Source organism: Dromaius novaehollandiae, chromosome 5 (genome assembly GCF_036370855.1).
Source record: "Dromaius novaehollandiae isolate bDroNov1 chromosome 5, bDroNov1.hap1, whole genome shotgun sequence".
Classification (NCBI taxonomy): Eukaryota; Metazoa; Chordata; class Aves; order Casuariiformes; family Dromaiidae; genus Dromaius; species Dromaius novaehollandiae.
The window spans coordinates 24,571,319-24,594,214 of NC_088102.1; the positions used below are offsets into that span (position 1 = coordinate 24,571,319).

At 40.8% G+C, this 22,896-nt stretch overlaps 1 protein-coding gene across 5 annotated transcripts in view; it reads right to left on the reverse strand.

Moving 5' to 3' along the window:
* Positions 1-22,896, reverse strand: part of NRXN3 (neurexin 3) — a 1,034,003-nt gene that overhangs the window by 251,574 nt on the left and 759,533 nt on the right. For all 5 annotated transcript variants that reach the window (XM_064512239.1, XM_064512237.1, XM_064512238.1 and 2 more), the window contains one exon: positions 5,303-5,484. In XM_064512239.1, the coding sequence (XP_064368309.1) occupies positions 5,303-5,484 (182 nt within the window). The remainder of the gene's footprint in view (positions 1-5,302; positions 5,485-22,896) is intronic.

The following is a 22,896-nucleotide window of genomic DNA, read 5'->3' on the forward strand; positions in this document are numbered from 1 at the left end:
CAGCCACTGGCAGCAGAGCAGGGACTGCAGCACAAACACTCGAGGAGGCACAGCACCAAGCCAGGCCAGCCACAGGCGGGCATGCTGGGACAAGGGGCTCCTTTGCTTACAGAGGTCTGCTCTCCATTCCTGCTCTCATACTACAGACACTCTTTCCCAAGAGCTAACTGATAAAAAATAGATGGACCATTTCTACGCATGTGAACTCAGATACATTAAAAATGGATTTTTAGACACCTTTTCAAAATAAAACCAGCAGTAACAACAACACTTTTAAAAGCAGTTTCAAAAAAGCTGTAGGTGAATTTTTTTTTTCCCTTCAAATTAATTTTCCTTTACTAGCTCTTCTGTGCTCTAGGGAAGAGCAAATGTGGCATGCAAGTATGAGCACATGGGACTTTGCAGACCCAAAGAGTTTAGAAAAGGACTTTTGGGACAGGACCCTTGGGCATTTAAACAGTACAGTGCTATTAAAAAGAAAAAATACAGAGAGAACACCATACCAAAGGATCTCTGGCAACTTACACCAGCTGACAAAATGGCCACCAACACATACACCTCAAATTTGAAGCTCATTCAGATATAGCCGCTGGCAGGCAAGATAATGATGGCCAAGCTATACACACTTGCCATGGTCTCTCATGCTATAAACCTGACATAATCGGCAAGCAGTTATCTTATGTTCCTTTTCGCATGCACAGTCCAAGTTATACTAATCTCTCTGCACAAGCATTCTCAGAGCACGTGGTCAGGGACAAAGGCCCTCTTCCGGCCACAGGCTATGTTACACAGCACATGGCTTTGCTGATGTTGCATGTCCTTCCTCAACTCTTAAGATGTTCCAGCCTTCCTGTGTGTCATTCTAGACCCACCGTCTAATAATGCATAAGAGTCTTTCAGCAGCTCACAGACCATGGCCTTTACTTAAATATTTAGCTGCTGTCGCATCTCCTACTTCTAGAGCTCTGATTTGTTTGATCTGAAAGAAACAGAAAGGTCTAAGCTTTCAAGACTAACTTTAAGAGGCATCTTCTCTGTTTAGCTGAAAACAGATTTCTTAATTCATTGAGGTTTGTCTTTTAATTTGTAGTTATGAAAATGCCATAGGACAAAATGGCACCAAGTTAGCCTCTAGTGTCATTTCACCATCCTCAGTGAAGTATCTTCAATAATTAATCAATCATGCCTACTAAGTTAAGGCAGTCATGAAAAGAGTCAGCTGGAATATACATGAACAGCACCGAGAAATCCCTACCTACAGCACATACCACACCTCACAACACAAAGACGGCAAAAGGATTCGCATCTACGCAAACACCAGTTTTATGCCTTTGGATAGGCTCTCTGTAAAGGTAGCATCTCTGTTACACACACTACCAATATACTGATATTTTGCCTGCTTTCTTGCCTTTTAGCATTAAATTACATATTTACCTCATTTTTCAACTATTTCCCCCTCCTCCAGAGGAGCCACAATGCTTAGCACTGTTCTGTCCTCTTGTGAGTAAGTTCAAATAGTTTAAGAGATTACCACCCACTGGTGGTGACTGGAAATGACTGTCTAAGGAAGGGTAGTAACTGACTGTATGCATGCAGCTAACGTGCTTCAACATTAATTAACACAGATACGCTTAAATCATTTCTGTGATCAGCAAAACAAACGGAACCAAACTAGCATGCAAGTCTCAGCTTAAGATGACTGTCATTCTATGAGAAAAGGAAGATGCAACTTACAGTTTTTATTTATCAATATAAATATTTATAGAGGGGAAGTAAATGCCTGTGACATGCTCTATGTGACCCTTGGAATTCAAGTTTGCAGCAATCCGATAGCTTAACACCTGCCAGAGATCCCAAGTTACCTCGCACCGCTAGGGGACAGAACAGCCTCCCCAGCCCCTGAGGCGCCAGCACTGTCTGGTCTGTGCAGCTCACGTGGGAAGCCTGCCCTGCTGCACACAGGGGAGACGGCGCTGCCGAGACAGGATACTTGTTAAGGTACCACCGTGCATTTGCCAAATCTTTCCCGAAGAACATCTTGTTAATACTCAGTTACTTTAAGCTAAGAGTTGTGGTATTTAAAGGCAAACATTACTATTTAACTTCCAAAAAAGTCACAGCTACAAATGTTTAGAAAATATACTCATGAGAGCAGTCACAGTTTCAAGTCTTTGTGCGTATGTGATCCTCAGGCTGTGCCAATTAAAACAGCTTATTCAGAAGTCTCTGTCAGAGAACTCATTCCTAACAGAAACCTTCAGTCTGATAGTTTTTATACATAACTTCAGGAGACCTGCAGAGTGCACCCTCAGGTAGAGTCCAGTCTCAGATTGTCACTAGATTTTGTCTTGGTGGAGTATGTTAGCTTTCAGACAGCCTGTACCTCCTGCTCTTTTAAACCTTCTAATGATCCAGAAAATTTCATGTGTTGCTCCAGAACTCAAGTGAATTCCCTCCCTTACTTGGTAGGCAGTCTGGCCATTCTTGCTCATTAGTTATTTCACTTCCTTAGCGAGGCAAACATGTCATCTCCTGTACTCAGCCAGTGAGTAAGCCACCTCTCCTGCTCAGTCCCTATTTAGCCATGTCAACTTTAACTCAGGGAAGACTGGCTTTTTCTTACAGGTACTGCTTGCGAGTCAGAATACTCTCAGTCAAATCCTTTGGCCTTCAGCTGCAGCCTGGTGCTAAGTGATGGTTCTCCATTAGCTTGAGATTACTTAAGCAAAACTACCAAAAATCACTAGGATTTTTGCCTAAGCCTAGAGTTTACACACAATTCAGAAACTGGACCAGTGTCACTTCCTCACAACCCCACTCTGAAGAGCCAGAGGTGAGGTGATGGTTTACGATAAGCATCTGATTCAACGACAGCAGAATAAAGCAGCAGTGTGCATGGGTGCGTGATTTATCTCTCAGTAGTCATCAGACACAGAATATCCATCATAACCTGCAGCTGTCTTCCCCTCACCATGTGTTCTCAGTAAGGATTTCTGCATGTCGTAAGTCACAACATAGAAGCCATAGAAGCATAAGTTGAATGAACATACAGAAATGCTCAATCACAACTCAGATGTGCAGTCTCCTAAGCATCCATTGTACAAGGTAATTTTCTGGTACAGGTTTCGACTTGGTGCTCAAAGTTGTCAGAAAAGCCTCATAAGGAGGGATTTGATGCTATAACAACACTCCCGTTCCATGTGCCACAGTTAGTGCTTTTCACACAAACATCTCATACTTCACATGCCGCATTGATCCGGATGGTATGCCATCCATTTTCCCTAGGCTGCCAGCTTATATCTCACTGTAAATCAGGAAAGACAACAGTTTCAGATGTTGTAATTTTTTTTGTCATATAGAACAGATGCCTTAGTTTATAAATTTCCACAATGTCTAAAAAACTCATAATTAAAAAATGAATCAAAATAGAATCGCAAATAAAGCAAGTAAAAAATGTAATTTGTTATTGAGATCTCTTTTTTGACTTTGAATCTTACAGACAGAAAGAGATTATAATGAACACTCCAGAACATACATGGCATCCAAAATGCACAGACAGCATTAGGGAATGTCCGTCAGCAGAGTAAAAGCCACCTTCACAACTTTTAAATGGCATCAAATCTTGTTAAACTATAGTAAGTACAGACTACGTGTATAGTAAGCATAGACCATACTAAGGACTTTTGTATTACATTTTAATTCAGTGATACAGAGGAGCAAAAAAGGACCAGCAAGTAGCTTTTGCCTATCGTTACCAATAAAACACCCAAGGAAGTGTGAGGAGGTCAGAATTCAGAAAGTAGTATCTTAAAATACATATACATATATATATATACACACACACACACACATATATATATATATATACATACACACACACATATATACATATATATATATGAGGCGAGAACTCCCCAATATCCAAACAGGAAAATCCCTGCTCCTTTCAAATATTTTTCTTTTTCACAATTGCTCCTGAAACAGTCAAGTTGCTAAATACACACAAATATTACATTAACATTGGTGGTCTTTGCTTTAATATTTATTTTCACTTCCTCCTCCAAGTATTTAATACACATTGGACATAACATTGTCACATTTACAATGTCTTTTTTTTCCCCCCTAAATAAAGAGAGCAAGATTCCCCCCTCCCCCCCCCCCAAAAAAAAAGATGTCAGGATTGATCATTTCCATTTCTTTCATTCTGGGGGAGAGGGGGGGAGCAACCACAAATTAAATAATCAGAAATATCACAAAAAGAAAGAAACCCGAAGTGGTGATAGTCCAATGGCTCACAGCCATATTTGAACCAACTCAAATCTGGATTTTAGAATAAAATCAGAAATTAAACCATTTAAACCCTAATGATGAGTTCTAGCTCTAACCCTTGCTTCAGAACCATGCTGCAATATACCAAGTGCTTCCATGAGATTCTGAGTATCTTCAATTCCTTTTAAAGTCAACGGCATTCACATTAGGTCCATATGTTGACCACTGGCATTCCTCCTATTTACTTAGGAGGACTTGCCTGTCAAACATCAACAGTCCCCCAGCTCATACAAATCCTGTCCCTATCCCCCACTCCATTGTGAATTAAGACATAAAACACTGGACATAAGTACGGAGTAACATGACCAGCTTCTGCTTCTAATAAACTTGTCATTCATTTTGTTTAGAAAGGGGGAAAAAAAAAACAAAACAAAACAAAAAAAACACCTACCAAACATGCCCCCACACCTCCAAACTCCGTAAGTTTCCAGTTCAGTCTTCTGGTTTTCTCAAAGAATTCCAGCCTCTCCCTAAAGCCACCTTTAGCTAAATTTCCCTACTCTAATAAATAAAAAAACAAAAGTCAACAACAAGAAACCACACGGCAACACTCATATCAACTCTTCTATACCACATGAAGGTCCAATCAATTCTCATTTAACCTTCTCAGCAAGAAGAGTTAATTCTCTATTTCATCCTTTGCCTTCTGACAAAAGTAATACTCCACAGATTCAGTGCCATGAAATATTTCTACTATTTTTGAATAAATCTTACTGCTGTTGAATCCCACAGGACTTACTGTCCTTCCCCCCACCAAGACTTGGTTCCATGTGTATTCCATTCAGCCAGACCTACAAAGCCATAAAGAACTGCCTCAGGTCCTTACCTAAACAGATTCATTTGGTGAGTGCTGAAGATACTGGAAGCACAAAGTAGGAAACAAATGCTATTTTATAACAATGGTTTTCTTCAAATCCATATTTGGTTAACAGAAACTCAGGTCCAGCACAGACATGGACCCATCCATACTTACTATGTGAAGCTGCAGAAAATCACCGAGCCCCGGCGCGCTGTCGATCCGAACAAGGATGCCATCCTTCACTGTTGTGCTGAAGCCCACAGCAAGACGGTCTGTCCTTGTGCTTGGTCTGTCATTAGCTGGCCAGGTGTACAAGATGAGACCTCCACTCTTCCCAAAGATATACGTGGCACCAGCTGCAAAACAGAAAACCAAAAGAGAATGCATCAGTTCACTACTTTATTTATTCGCCAAAGCCGGTAATAATGCTATGGCTTCCAAAAGGAACATAGGCAAGTAAACTCTTACATTAAGAGTGCTGAAATTACGGCCTACTACTGGCCAGGCTACTGACAGTCGATAGAGAAGTTTCTAGAAAAATTAACAGATTAGATGATAGATACGTATTTCCATACCCTGGCACATAATAGAAGGATTTTAGTATGCGCTGTTCTCTCCTATGTTGTGACAAATGACATTGTGAGCTCTCCTTGATATTGGAATTGATTCTTTATCTGTTTTAAGACATATGTGAAATGAAGACCGAGACTGCCCTCTCTACCTTCTCACACGCATTCTTCCTTCTACAAACTGGCAAGTTTGCGTCTGCAGAGCAATGGCTCTAGAACATGAGACTAACAAAGGGACATGAAGACAAAATAGCTTTTATCATACAAACAGTATCTTTTCCTTCACCATTAGCCTCGTACCACTAGATTAAGCAACAGACAACATAGTTCCTTCCTTAAGGAAAGTTCATCATTCAGATGAGCATGGACTCTAGACTGATACAAATACTTTCACTGATGAATCTAAGTGCATATGCATGTTATTCAAAACATCCTCGTGTTCCTACATATGTAACAGCAAGGGAACCACAAAGAAGTCACTCAGCACGGAATTACTGTACATATGCTGCTGAACTACATTTCAGGTAGGAGTTCCTAAATAAATCTAAGAAGCATTTGATAAGCAAACAACTTATCAAGAATGCATGATTTCATTAGAGCTAACATCTGCCCAGACAATGTTATAATACATTGCTTAAATAAAACACCCCACAAAAGACACCCCTCCCCCCCCCAAAGAAAAGCCCACTAACTACCATACAGCCAACACGAAAACCCACACCTCTTTCAGAAGAATGGGATGCAAAAGGAGTATTTGGTAACTCTCCTTGATGCTGACCTTGTCTTCAGCTAAATACTATCCAGAGTGGGAGACCTTCCTTTTCCTCAACACTTCCTAAGACTTTACTATAACTAATCCACATACTTCCAGTACCATTTATTTTCATAATTAGCCTGGTAATGCCTTCCTTGACCTTCCTTTTAAAAACAGTGCCAGACCTCTCCAGAGCTGAACATCAGCCTCCTACACTCACAAATGCTATCTGAGCTCAGTAGGAAGGAAATACCAGTGAGGAATTATTGCCATACATGAGGAAGCCAAGGAGGAAAGTGTTCAGAGTTCACATTCTCTTGCTCACTCTTGCTCAGAGTTAGGAGCAGGATTTTATCTGAGCTTCTTGAAAAATATGGCTAAAGACATGGCATTAAAGACATGGCAATTGCTGTCCTAGCCCCAGAACGCACAGGCAGGCGAGGAACACCACCGCATCCTGATGCCTCAGCCACTTCCGGCACCTGATTTTCTAAGCCCTTTTCGCAATGAGTCACAAGCTATAACAGTAAGTAAAAACATCCAGCTCCCATCACTGCACCAGGCATAAGATACCTGTAGAAAGTACAGGGGAAGCTGTGTGCATTTTCCAGTTTAACTTAAGCTACAACCAATGCTAATTTATTTTTCTCATAAACCAGCAAAATCAAGCAACCCAGAACAGACTAAGTGTAGTTGGATATAGAAACAAGTCAGATCATATCTAGGTCACTTTTACGCTTGCCTACAAAGCCACAACTCCACTAAAGCTCTTTACGACCTGAATTCCAAATGAATACTACATATTAATACAAATAATTGATACACTTCACTTCAGAAGCTTCCTCTGGAAATCTCAGTACATATTACCAAAACAGATGGCCAAACTCAGGCCACAGCAGGGAAGCGATTTGTGAACAGCTGACTCAATGACAGAGTGAAAATGAATCCACATTTCCTACCTTCCAGGTCTGGGTATATCCAACAGAACATACCCTCAGTAAATTCAAACAAATGTGTCTGAAATCAGGATTAGGTAGGAAATTTCAGTCATAATTCTAAATTAACAGGAGCACACTGGCATATGGGAACGGTGAACATACATCATTTCTGTTTCAGAAAGGTTAGTTCTACAGACTGAACTCAATCTCTTAATTCAGTTTTGGAATTAAGATGGAGGGTGCAAGACTATTGCAAAGTATGTAGAAAGGGCTTTCTTCCTTCTTTTAAAATAAAAACGCCTCCCCAAGTATATCTGCAATTTCTTCAAATTAGGTAGAGATGACTGGGTAGTGAACTATCCATGGCTTCCCTCCACGCACAGGTATTTCAAACAGCCCACTGAACTACATCAGAAACCACTTCCTTGAGTTTATTAGTTTGTTGTGTATCGCATCATGCTTTGCTATGCCTTACTTTAGTCTGGAAGGTAAAGCAAGATGAGTTTACTCATTACTGGTGGTTTCACGGATTAAAACCCACTTTCTGAAACTCTTCCTACAGGAGCTGCAGAATCCCTTCCTTGTTTGTACTGGTTATTGAGCCCTTCAGCAGTAAAGATGAGCTAGGAAGAGAACTCTTCACTATTTATAAAGACAATTTCTTTACCTCTCTAAGAGCCATTTGGCTGCAGGTAGAGCATGTCAGAGCTCCTGTGAGCACCAATTACAGCCAATTATATCTTCATAGACCTGTCATGAGACTTCACTGTTGAACAGAGCTCATTCTCTCCTCACAGAGCACAGATTTTGCTTTTAGGCCTACCTTGAGGAAATTCAGTACTTTGAGTTTGTGCACAATGATCATTCGGATGTAACAACCTGAGGAGCACTACTCAAAATAACCTGTTAACAGCTGTCTGAGGGCCCGCAGGTGCTACACTAGCATCCGGGTCAGAATTATCTGCACAGTGATAGATGGACCAAGGGCTTATCTGTGTGCAACTGAATACACAAAGATGTGCTGGGTATGTCAGCGTCCCTTCTCTTCCATTTTGAAGGTGCACAGTATACCCACTGCACTGCTTGGAAACGTGTACCAGTAAGTTTTTCCAAAATATGAATAAAATAGCCACTCCAGACAGAAAACACAAGATATGGAGAGATTAAGAGAGACCATTAAGTAGAAGGAAATGGATCATCAGAATTACTGTCACATTATGACCACACTGAAAAATAACATTGTCTTAAATGTTCATACTTGATTGCAGCAACCATGAGTTTAAAACCTTAAGAGAAGTGAACAGGACAAACAGTAAAATTACAGCCTTGGACTTCATGAGCAAAGATTTCTCCTTCTTCAAAACTCGACAAGGTCCTGACGCCTTTACCTACTTGGTCCTGCTTTAAGCTGGGGAGGATGGTCAGGCTGCACTAGTTTCCCTACAGAGGTTCCTTCCAGTCATAATTATTTTACCAGTCCATAAAAATGCCACAAAGAAAAGCTAGTTCCTCGTTTAAGTGAGGCATTCATCAACTTAAACAAACAGACAAGCAAACAAAAAAAATGATGAAATTGAAGTCTGCTCAACTTGAAATCTTCTCCCTGCAAAAATTCTTCCCCACTCAGCTGTGAGAAGTCCCAACTTCCCTGGGCACCAACATGCAAGAACAGATGGGAGCAGAATACGCTCAGCTACTCTGCTGGGACACTGCATGTGGAACCTGGGCAACATCGGGAACTCAGCGAAGCCAAGAAATATTTGCTGAGGAAACACTCCCTGGAGATTTGAGCTACTAGGACACCACCTCTATTTAGCAAAAACAAAGCTGCTATTTGCTATAAACTTACGGCTTGGTGAAATGGCAGTTGATTTATCCCCAGAAAGACATATTAGTTATAAACTTAGTGTTTAGAGGTATCCAATTTGAGAGAGACTGACCTGTTGCAACACTCCTGACCATGCAATTGCTGAAAGTCAGTACATTTAGCTTGGACAAATGTATTTTGGTAGCTATATTCACAGACAGATCTGTTGGACTGAAGCAAAATCTCATCATGGAAATATTCCACAACAGAAGAGTTGTAAGTAATGCTATTAGCCAAAGCAAGCAAAACCTCCCAGTGAGTTAAAAAATTTTTAGTTGAAGTTGTCACCTCCACCTATAATTTTTAATCAGTTATCACTTTTTCTAATCACTGCCCAAAGTCTTCAAAAATCAATCTTAAGGAAGAGTATCTTTCAATCAACATAAAACTGTAGCAGCTATATCCTGCCTAAAACTAATCTTGTAAAGCTCAAGAAGAAGTCTGCCACATCTGGACAAAAAAGATAACTTTTGTGCCTTAGGGGTCCTTCGAATCTCCTCACGTTATAAAAACACTCTATTTATTTGCATCTACCAAGCCATCAACAGCCCATTTTGTCTCAGCTACACTGTAACTCTAACACAAAACAGTTTCACTATGGCTAGGAAAATGCAACATTTGACAAATATCATAAGGCTTCCATGCATAAACACTTAACTGGAGCAACCCTGCAGGGATACACCAACGCACATAGCACACTACAGACACTCTGGTTACAACTGTTACAGTGAAAAAGTACCTTTTTAACATAGGAATTACACAGAAGCCAGGACAGTTGAAAAGCTGCTTCGTTACCTGGGTTAACAACAACACTTCTTAGCAGGTCTTGTGCACTTTTGCGATTACAAATAGACCTGATCATGCTGGTAATTCACCACAAAATATGAAGAATATAAACCTAATGATAACATCTTTCTACCTAAAATAAAATGCAAGACCCATGGCATGTGCCTTTCCCTCAGTTATGTTTTTATACAGAATACTAAAATAAGGGCATCTGCTACTGTTTAACATTTTTGTAAGAGGACTGGAAACATATTTTTACATTTCCTAATAAGGGGACAAAAAGACGACATGCAATTTTTAAATTCAAAGATTTGGAAGTATACAAGCAGAGTAACTTTACTGCATTTTCCTTACTCATTGCTAGGTTGTTTGGATTTTTTTTTTTTTTTAATGGCTACTTTAAAGTGCTACTATGTATTTTCTGCTTAGTCCAGTAGTTCTGATGAGTCACTTGGTGCACCTCATACGCAGGTGCAAAGGTCCTATCATATTTATTAATAATCATGAGCTTCTGCTTTCAAACAAGAAGCTATCAGTCCAACTAAAGGAAAATTTGGAACGATGACATTTTGTTCTTCTTGGGATTCTTGGAAAGAAACTGAAATTTAGCCTATTTTCAAGCAATATTTTCAAAGGATGCAATCCAAAGTACCTCATAAGTGACTATGGGTAGTTAGGGGAGTGAAACAAAACCCAATTCACATCATGAAGGAGACCTTGACAACAGCTGTACTCTGCAGCCCTTTAAAGGGACAATTAAATGACAAAAAACCCACAGTTTACGCAGATTTTAAGACTCCCACAGAGTCTTAATAAGGCTGAAGTTCTGACAAACTCCCAGAAATAAAAAAACAAGGGTGACCCTCATCTCACTGTATACAAACTGCAGAATCCAGGTACAATTTCCATCACTGGGAAAGGCACTAGTAAGGGAATGTAAATTAAAATACTCGCATGACTGTTTTGGGGGGGGGGGGGGGGGCAGGGAGATGACGCATACTATCCACAGAAACTCAATAAAGATACAAAATTTGCTCTAGCAGGAAGCATCCTTATACATCCAGGTAATGTAAAAGTAGCTCCCAGGAACATGGTAGAGAGCACTATGCTGTCCTAGTAGCAAGCAGAGATAGACAAAGTAACAGTAGATCAGCAAAAACCAGTTTCTGTTCTAATAGAAGATGGTCAAAATAGATTGGAGACTTTGCCTGAGATAGGTCTGAGGAAAGCCTCAAAGGAGCCTTCTGGTTTTTGCCCAGTATTTCTGCCTCAAAACAGTAAGTGGGAGCAAACCAGATTAACCAGACCACTGCCCCAAGGATTAAGGTCTCTGCCATATGTTCACAGCTTAAGGTGAATTTCTGCATATTTGGCCATTCAGCTCCCAGTCAGAGAAACACTTTCACAGCTCTTCAGGCCTTCATCCAGTCAGACAGTTCAACATGTTATTTATTCATGCTAGCTACACTCTAGAGAGAAGGGAGCCATGCTTGGAACACCAATTCTAAGAGTGAGTTAAAGCAAACAATACAAGTTGCACGAACTAGAAAGGAGCACCTGGACCTTTCACAAATTGCTTCTGACTACTTACTGCTCTTCAGAAGTTTATCATGCAGCAACACAGACAATAAAACATCAGCCAGTACCAGCACACTGTCAAAAGTATGTGCACTGGCTGAGTAAAAATGAAGCTTCTGTTAGTTGTTTTTCTAACTCATTCCTTCCGGCACATCAAACACACTGCAAATCCTATAATGGAATTTGTTTGGAGTAAAAAATTAAGAACGATAAAAGAATATTTTTATAACAGTCAGAGATACACCAACAATGTCCAAATGCATGAAGAACACTAAGAGTGGTGGCCACAGGCAAAACTTATATCTAGTTATGCAATAAACTGACGAATAGCATGGACAATTTGAGTGACTGTTCGTTACTTGAAATAATTTGAAATGAGCCAACTCTAAGTGTGTTGAAACATCTGTATTGTCTAGAGATGTCCTAATAGGCATTTCCAGTTTCCAGTTTCTGTAATAAACAATTTTCTTTAATCGCTTCCATGAGTATTACCCACAAAATGAACCACGAATAAGGTTATTTGTTGTTTTACTAGATATATAATAACATCTCTAGCTACTCATACATATTGAAAAAAGCAATCCTTGGTAAACATTACCATGCCCACCCCCCCAAAAAAAAAATATATAGCTAAAGTTCTGCCTGCAAACATTTCCTCATGGGGAAAGCTACTCTCAAGTGAATCTGCATTTTATAAACCACTCAACTGTATGAGTTACTATTATCAAATAAATTGAGAATCAAGGAAAAAACAACTGATCAAAAAAGTAGTGATCTGACTGAATTTTTAAGACTTCAAAATGGTTTTAAAAGAAAGCGAGACATTAACAGCACAAGTACAAAGCAGTGCGCCAGGCCCTTCTTCTGCCCTCCCCGTATCTGTCCAGGCATCACAGCCTTGACGGCAGCTGTTTTTGCTTGTCCCTCACTCAAATGCAGTGTTGCTCCAATTTTATTTAACTCCTCCTCTTCCCTTCTCAGTTCATATCACACTAAATCAAAGAGTTCTTCCTTAGACATAATGATGGGTCTGAACCTAAACATAAGTCAGGACTTCTAAGGGGAAAAAAAAAGACAACAGACTAGAGTACAACAACGACACCTCCTCTACAGCCATCCCTCAGACAGATGCATCAATGGACCTGCGGTGTTTGGAACAGCCTGGGGAAATCAGGATATCCCCAGGACGCCTTTGAGTTACCATGACTTGATCACACACACTAAAAAACAGAAGCCTAGCCAAAACTGGGCGCCAGCAATCAGAACTAAAGCTTTACTATTTTCTCCTCAAAACCCCACCCTCTCATACTTGACACAAGTCACATAAGCGTGGCACTTGCACATCTGTACCACTGGTCCTGCCCTTTCCCCACCCCACGTTAAAAAGAAAGGTCTACTAGCATAGAGACCTGCTTGATAAGAACAAACGAAAAAAAGCTTGAAAAAGGTTTTAGAGGAACTAATCAGCACTGTCTGCCACATTTGGCCATTCCAAAGAATCTGTCCACAGAGAAAACAAAGATGGATCTGACACTTTTTATGAAATGAGTGCTGAAACATCCTTTTATTCATCAAGAGCTTTAAATTGCCTAAGAACGAAGATCACTTAAAGCCCTGAAAAATGCAAAGTTTCCAGTCTAATCCTCGAAAAGCAAGCTTCTGTGCTCAAAAGTGTTCATGAGCTAGCTCCTTTCCTTTCAGGATGCTTGCTCTTCTCTTGACAAACCCTCTGAGACCCAGACTGAACACCACGCTCATCCTGTGCTCCCTCAAAAAGCTGAGGCTCTTTGATACTAAATTGAAATTCCTTCCCAGATTTAGAATTTGAAGGAGCTGCTTCTATACAAAAAGGAGAAGTTAGGAAAATTGCAAGACTAACAAAACAGAAGCAGCAATTCAGATCATTCTTGCTTTCTTTGCCTTTTTTAATTACAGCACATTAATACAAGTTACGTTCCTCTCAGTATGCATGCATAAGCCAAAAACTGCACTGGACAGTATGCTGCTGCTTATTAGTGAGACTGGAAGATAAAGAGTGGGAGAGGCAGGGAGTGTTCCTACTAGAAAGTCCAAGATAGAGGGATTTGTAGTTTGAGTGCAAACTAAATCCAGAACCCCAGGAAGGTTGATTTCTTTCCAAAAACTGGATTTGCCATGGGCACACTGGGGATGTTGATCGCCTCCTCAGAAGCAATTTAGGGATTAGTTGCCAAGTAAAATAGACTGAAGATGACCATAGATGACCAACCTAAACCCAATAGATATCAGCTGTGACAGTGTTTTCCAATAATTTTATCTGCAGTTACATAAAAATTGTTATAGCGGTACAGACAAGGATCCAGCTAGTCCACTGTCACCTCTTTAGCGCCAGTCCTACATGGGTACCCAGGGAAGAGAGCAGAGCAAACATATTTCCTTCAAGTACTCACCTAGCTTATGAGCCTTTTCAGCAATTGCCTGAGCCTTCATGTGCTTTGTTTATACAATAATCCCAAACACATCTTATTTCCAAGCACTTACCCAGTCTCCCCTTGAACCCATTTGCAAGTTCTGCATTCACAATAATGACTTATATAATTCTGTTATCAACATAGCAAGCTGAATAGAGGCCAGCAGCATGTCCTGGCAGCAAAGCACAACAGCATCCTGCGCTGTATTAACAGGACTACACTCAGCTGTTAGCCTGCCTCTGGAATATCATGCCCAGTTTTGGGTCACCCCATACAAGACAGACTCTGACAAACTGGATGGAGCTCAGCAGAGGGCCACAAAGACAGCTGAGGGGCTGAAGTGTCTGCCCTGTGAGGAGAAGCAGAGGAAACAGGGCTTGTTCAGTCTGGAGAAAAGACTGCTTTAAGGGGACCTAACCACAGCTTTGCAGCACATAGGAGAAAGTTACTGGGAAGACAGAGACATGTTCTTCACCATGGTGCATGGTAGGAGAACAAAAACCAGTGGGTGTAATTTAAAACACGAGAGATTCTGACTTGATATAAGGACAAAGCTCCCCCGCTCACCTCCCTCCCCACCATGAAGAACAGTCAGGTAGTAAAAAAGATTGCCCAGAGAGGTTTTGTAGTCTCCATGCATAGAGGTTTTCAAGACCTGACTACATAAAGCCCTGAGCAACCCAGTCTGACCTCTCAGCTGACCCTGCTCTGAGCAGGGGGTTGGGCTAGGGACATTCTATGGTCCCTCCAACCAGAGTTACTCTATGATGTGAAGAACCATCACTTTAACTAGCTCATGCTAAATTCCTACATCAGAAGACAGTAATCCATCCCTATACCTATCCTTTCAGTGTCAATCTTGTTTTATAGACTTGTATCACAGCACCACACCCTCACCCTCAAGTCATTTCTTTCAAAGAGACCACTTGTGTCAAATTTGGTTCCCACACAGTGTTAGGCAGCCATAAGACTGGTATCAGCCTAGAAAAGGTCCACAAGAACAATCCCTCCAGGCCTTTTCTGTGCACCATAGTCCATAAAAAGCATCCTATAATAAATGCGCTTCTCATAACAAATATAGAACTTTCATTATAGAAAGACAAAACACTTAAACCGCAACGCGCCAGCAGAGTTTAAAAGCAACCAGACACTACTACTGAAATAAGGAGTTTGCTGGGTAGAAGCACCCAGAAAACCTGCAGGGGACACCAAGAGGAACAAATGCTGTAAAACAGAAGAATCAAAATGAAAACAAGCTACCAGACACATGGTTTCAAAACACACAGTGTGCCTCCGCTAAGTAAGATGATCAGATTTTCCTCCAACAGAGACAGAACTGTTATAGTCAATAGCTCTGGACCTCTACCTGCCAAAGGACAAACCTAAACAAAATGCCATCTACTGAAAACAAGAGGATATCAAGCTTGTCTTTTAAGCCAAATAAGGCTGCAATAACTTTAATTGAAAACTGCATCCTGATCACAAAAGGCTGCTTCACTGGAGAACATGGCTGCTGTGACACCACTCCACAATAAAGGGAAAGACGGTTACAATCCCCATATTGGGGACCACATTACCTACTAGTCAGAGAGAGTTTATTAGGTGCAACTGTGACTAAACTCAGTAGATGGAGATATTTCTTAGTTACATCCTGCTGCCAAAGAGCTGGAGTCTGAACATGGTTTCTTATTTGTTGGCATTTCCTGACAAAAGAGCCCACAGAGGGGTTGTCCTTGGAGGAGCCCAGAAGGCCGAATGCCAGAGGAGCAGCACTCAGACTGCTATTAGCAGTCAGAAGCACAGCAGACTTCAGAGCTCATTTGGGGCCTGGAGGAAGAATAGGGATGTTAGGTCACCACAAGAGTTTTACAGAACCTTAATGGTAGCAAAATGGTCTAGATACAGCTCAGGATGGATGCAGACCAGCCTGCTACTATTGATCTCAGCCCATTAAAATCTCTTGCAAATAATCTCTCTCTAGTCTTGATACTTAAACTACAGCTCATTCAATTAAAACAAGTAAACAACAAAACTGCTGTTCCTTCAGTTTTGGTTAGTCACTTCAAGTTTAAGTTAGTCAAGTTCACTATTTCCCCCCCCTCCTCAAAAGGAAGTAGTTCTTCATCCTTCCTTACACATCTGTTCACATTTCCTTGTTCATAGGTATTAAAAATAGAAAAAACAACTTACATTTCTGGTCTTCAGAGCAGAAGATCAAAACCCAGTTTTCAGGTTTGAGTGCTTTTAAAAAATTGGGCAAAAGTTATTGGCCATTACATATTCTCCAGGGCTAGAGAAGGTAGCAGGTTTGCCCAATCTCATAGCTAAGTCAGCAGCAGAGCTGGGAATAGGAAGCAGATTTTCTGAGACCTTCAAACCTTTTGCTAGCCATTAGCATTTTAGTTTGGATCAGAAACACGCTTTTCAAGTGCAATTCCTGATCAATCACCACTTGTTATGCTTTGGCTCGCATGAGAGCAGTCTCAGAGTACACAAACTCAATTTAAGGAAAACTAAATGGGAAGATACAATCACAAGAAAGGTGATCAGCACATAGCACCAAACTAGAGCTAGCCCAAAGTAAAGCCCCCAAAATAAAATGCATACCTCAGACCCTCAGCACCAAATTTCACTCCAAAAACCCACTCTCACTGTCTCAAAACACTTGTTAGCATAGGCATAGCCCAGTCTTTTATGACTAAATGGGGCTACTTTGATCTATTTGAGGAAAACTGAATTCAGGATTCTCAGCTTTTTGACCTCACACCAAATACCACACCATCCCTCACAACTACTGGAATGCCAGTAACGTGAAGAAATGCATATTTAGAAGCTCACTGTTCCAAGGGCTCTCTAAAATTGCCTAAGGTCACACAGAGCAAGTCTTTGACACTACTGCCTCTGCTGAACAAGATAATCACTATTCTTTCCTCCCTTCTCTCAAAAAAGGTATCAAAAGCTAATAAGACAGTGTTCTGAAAGTATTCTGTAAGTAACAGACAACTGCTCTTGCCATAGTCTTCCCTTTTCGCAACCATGAAAGTCTCCATTAAGAGAAGTGGACCTATGCGAGCGTTAATCTGTTAAAAAGTACAGTGCTAAAGTAAAAGATGAGTGTAATGGTTGTTTAATCATTCTCACCATGAAGTGCCAATTCTTTAGTCTCTTATGACATTCATGAATGATGCAGAGGGCTAGCATGATGAATGCAGAGCAATTCCAACTGACAGATACTTTTAGAGAATTTATATCCTTCCCCCACTCCCAGGACAAAAGGGCTCTTGAGCTGAGTTGTCATTTGTTCCATGAGAGGATTTACAGTCTTGCCAGCAACTCCTTATACCTTACTCTGTAAAGCATTTATTTTGATATACTGATTGTGATCATTCAAGAACAACTGTATCTGAAGTCAGCAAGGGAGAGAAGAGAGGAAAAGAAGAAGAAAAAAAAACAACACTCAGAGCAGTTGCAAATAACTAGCTCACCTTGACCTGGGACTTGATTTCCCTCAGCCAGTTTGCTTTATGTCTTTGGTATCAGTTCTATCCCAGCATCCTCTACTATCCTAATTACAGACATCTGGGACAAGAGAGACAGCTAATCTCTCACACCTGGCAAGGAAGAAAAAAAAAGTTTGCTGCAAACAACAAGCTAGTCCTTTCTGAGCACTTCACTAGAAAGCTCCTTTGCCATGCATCAGCTTTCATGCCATGCTAGAGTGGCCTACACCTTGCAGCAGCTTGCACCAGCGGCGCTGGCAGCAAGGGCTCTTGCACAGGATTCATTGGCAGAGCTGCCTCCAGGTCCCGCCTGGAGAAGCCGAGTGGAACAAATGGGTAACAATGCAGCCTCAACAGTACTGGGTGACTAAGGTATTCCCATTGCCACAAGGAACACATGGACCCCAAATGGGGATTATGCACATGAGGCATTTTGGCCTTGCAAAAGCCAACAGTCAACATTTCTTTCCTCTTACAGAGACTGCCAGAGGCTCTTACGGCTTTGACCAGTCCATCACTGTTCAAAAGTGAGTTTGTGTCAGAATTGCTTCCTGAGAAGTTTGGCAGTTACAATCTAGATTTAAAATGCATCATCATCATCATCTCAGAGGCCCACAGTCTGTGACCTTTATTCACATGGAGCAATATCCTCACTTGTGTGATATGGCCCACTGAAAGGGCTGCAGGCTGCTCAAATTGATCTGGTGATCACAGCAACTGCCCTGTACTTCATCTGAAAAGTATTAGGTGACTTCAGGCACAGCCCTGGCACAGAAATGGTAACTTATTAGCGATATTACAGATAATAACCATATATTCTCACAGAGAATACTATTGCCATTACTTACATACTTTAAATTATGCTTTAATATATTTTTTGCACCTATACACAGTATTTGATCTCAAATGGTCTGTCATTCCCATTCTTGAAGAGGGCTTACATACGGTACAAGGAGGAATTTACCTTGCTCACCTTTGAAATGCATCTATGATCACACAGTGCTAAGGCAGGTGCTTGCATATCACCTGCCCCTTGAAGACAGGGAGAAGGGACTTTTTAGAGCACTGAGTGAAGCAGGTATTTAACAGGTTTTGCTAAGAGGTTTTAGTGAGACAAGTTAAATCAGTAAGGCTGAAGGAACAGCTAAAAACAAGTAGACCACCTCCCTTAACCTCACTTCCTACTCTTATTGAGAAACTTTCATTAATAAAGATTTCCTTCACTCAAATATTTCAAACATATATTCATCCCCATCTCCAAGTACTGACAATCATTATTTTAGTTTCAGCCTATATGGCTTAACTGTCAATGGCCAGCTATGGTCCCAATAAAGAATTTAATTACTAAACCATTTATCTGGAAGATAACATAAGGAAGAGTGTTCTTTCTGGTACAACTTTGAGGGTGCCAAAGGCATACAATTTCACAGAAAGCTCAGTTCTGCCCTTTTGGGGGGGGGGGGGTGCTAGGAGGGGGGAAGTCTCTCAAATAAGCTGCAAAAATAAATCCCAGTATATCTTTCTTCTCTCCTGTGCTGTAAATGCAAACTATTGATTTGACTCTTGCTCCTTCATGCCTTTCACACACTTCAATAATAAAGAGGATTTGTTCTTCATCCTTTCATCTCTAGGTCTGAAATGCCTCTTAAGCCTCAAGTTAAGGGTCACTTATTCTTCCTCACACTGCACCACTCATATCCTACGGAGCTCGACAAGTGACAGCTAGAGAGCATGCAAGTAGCATGCTCACCTACCCTCCTGACTTCTTAGTAGGGTGGGAAAGAAAATAAGATGAAATTTTTATAAACCCTAGGTTTTCAAACTTTACATCACTTATGCTTGGTCTTTTTGAAGTATCCTTCTGAATGAGATAAAAATAAATAAAATTTGGCACGGGATGAAAAGCAACTTCCAATGTCTGCACACTGCGCTGAAGCTGAACAGGAAGTACTGAACAGTGCATACATGGCTCAGCTATTAGAAGCATCATACCCTGGTTCAAAAAGGGAGCTCATACGGCCTTTCTCACCAGAAAGGCCTAGAAATGGAGAATCACAGAATGATTGGAAGGAACCTCTAGAAGTCATCTAGTTCACCTTTCCTCCAACTGAGGTTGCTCAGGGCCTCGTCCAGTCAAACTGAGAACATTCCATGACAGCTTGTGCCAGCATTTAGCCACTCTAGTATTAAAACCAGAATTCCCATATTCCAGCTTGTGCCTGCTGCCTCTTGTCCTGTCACTATGGTTCTCAGAGTCTGACTGTCTTCTCTATAACCTCCTAGTTGGGCAGTTAAAGACTACAATAATATTATCCCCTCTTTCCTCCGAGGGCTAAGCAAACTTTCTTCTCTCAGCCTCTCCTAATGTGTCACATTCTCCAGCTTCCCATCATCTTGGTGGCCCTCTTACTAGACTTTCTTCAGTGTCAACACCTGTCTCATACTGAGAAGCCAAAACTTGGGCACAGTATATGGTCTCGCAGATGCTCACTAGAAGGGAAGAATCTACTCCCTCAACCTGCTGGCTGTACTTTTGCTAAGACAGATCACTGAAGCTCGCTGCCTTTGCTGCAGCGGCACACTGATGACTCACATTCAAAGTGGCTGTATGCCTTTTCTGCAATGCCAGTTTCCATTCAGTCAGCAGCCCGCCTGTCCCGCTGCACAGGCATTCTCCATCCCAGATACAGGACTCAGCATTCAGCTTTGCTGAACTTCATGAGACTCATATTGGCCCATTTCTCCAACCTGTTGAGGTCCCTCTAGATAGCAGCCCTGCCCTCCAGCACATCTGCTACTTCTCCCAGTTTGGTACCATCTGCAAACTTGCAGAGAGCACTATGTCCCATTACCCAGATCATAAATGTAGACATTAAATAGTACTTGTACCAGCAGCAATCCCTGAGGGACATCACTAGTCAACAGATGCCTGCTGGACTTCAGCTTGAATGCTGCATCTAAGGGCTGTGCTAGTGGCACAATTTTCTACCTACCTCACAGTCTGCTTACTTGGCCCATATCTCATCAGTCTGGCTGTAAGGATACTGTGGAAGACTCTATCAAAAGCTTTACTGAAGTCAAGATAAACAACACTCACTACACTCCCCTTGTACAAAAAGGCAGTCTTACTGTGTAAGACAACAAGGTTGGTCAGGCACAGTTAGCCCTTTTTAAGTCTACATGGGCTGCTCCCAGTTAACTTTTTGGTCTTTCCTGTGCTTGAAAGAGGCTTCTAGGAGAATTTGTTCTGTAAACTTCCCAGGAACTGAAGTTCATCTGACTGGCCTGTAGTTCTCCAGATCCTCCTTTTTGCCTTCCTTGAAGACAGGCATGACATTTGCCTTTTTCCAGTTATATCATCTCATTAACATTTTTACTCTTTATTTCACTTATGTTCTCTGAGTATCTTGCATCTCTTCACTACGTTCTTTGAATATTAGGGCCCTGTGGTGTCATGTAGTTCTCAGGTCTTAACATTTCTCCTATCCTAGACAGTGTTTCCTACCTTGAAACATCTATCCTGTTAAAAAATAGATCTCTCCTTGTGTCAACTCAGGGAATCATTTTCAGTCTCAAGGCCTGCACACAAGCATTACTTCACCTATTCAAGGGCTTGAAAACAGGAAGGCTCCTTTTCCAAGATTCCACTGAGTGCAAACCTGCTCCTGACTATATTGATTATATAACTGTTTCATGAAACACATTAATGCTACTGGTGTTCTGTACACCATAACACTCTCTTCCAAATCCAGGGAAGCAGTTTACTTACGTATGTACTTTATGTCTGGGAACAGGCCTAACATCCCACTTCATTCATCTGATCTGGTTTCCTATGCCAAACAGTTTTGTCCTTCCAAGATGTCATTCTGACAGCTGTATCTTCCCTTCAGCATTATTTAAATATAGGAATGGATACTCTGAGCAGAAAGAGGATTCCAGGAAATCCCAATTTCCTTTCAGTAGCCACAGAAGTGCAAGCTGCTACATGGGCTCACCTTTCTTTGTTCAGATGATCACCAGGACTCTAAAAGGTGGCTTCCATAGAAGAAAGCTTTAAAATACACAGCATGCTTATACATTAATTCATTCCTTTTAATGTGCAATCAGTTTCCCTGTCACTTTTGAGAATTCTCAAAATTATTTATATTTAAAGAAAAGCCCCTGGTTTTCTTGCTCATTCTCTCCAATTGATCCTCCAATAAAATCATGTAGTGCTAAATTGATAAGGTCACAATATTTGGAACAATAAAGTGATGAAACTGCTTACATAAGGAAAGGGAATGACATTTTGATCTCGCACAAGTGCAAGTCTAAAGCAATTCATCTTGGGTCACTGACTTAATTCAAGTGTATTTAGTTATAAAAGAAAACATGCCCAATTACAGTATTTCAAGGCAGCATCTACTCACAGCTTAATTCTTATTCAAATATGATACTTCTGTAATATATTATATGGGGGAAATATGGGGGGAAATAATCGGAAAACTGAAGCTGCTACTAATGAAATTTTCCACCTACTGCAGAATACATAAGAACTTCCTCTGTCATTGACATTCTTCAAAAACAGTGTATTCCACCAGTACATATGACAGAACTTACTCTTTCAAGGCAATCTTCACAAAACACTACCAGAGTAGATTTATATGACCAAAGTGAAGCAGTGTAACAGACATTTCTGCCTTGTTATTTTGGCATTAGGCATATTCTATTGGCAACCAATTACTGCCATGGCAGAGCAAGGGGAAGTTGAAGAATTGCTATCACTTGCATAGCAGCAGGACCATCCAGCAGAAAAAGCTTAGCTATCAAACAATGCAAAAGGGCTATACAATCTTATCTTCTGAGTTAGATCAAATGGATATAGGCTGTGAAACAGTTTAAGACTGTTCTGTTTAAGTTAATTTACACAGCAGTAGCTATAGTTAAACCACTGCAAGTAGTTTAATAATGCCATATTATACTTGTCTCCTTGAATATCAACCAATCCAGATATTAATGAACTATAACCACACTCACTTTGAGCATAAGAACTATAGCTTATTCATATCTGTATTCAGAGTTAACAATGATGCACAAAATGTCAGCTCCCTTAGCCAGTGGTGAAAGGAGTTATATCAAAAGTGACAGCTGAATATCTTCCATAATATTTGCAGATACACCACACTTGCTTGCTTTCCACATACAACGGAACATGAAAAAGCTCTTTGGGGAGTAGAAAAGCATTGCATTTCTTGATACGTCTCTGGGGATCAGCTTTGCAGAAACACCAAGAGGTCAAGATAAGCCATATCAAGAAAACAGCATTAAAATATTTTTTTTCCCAGAA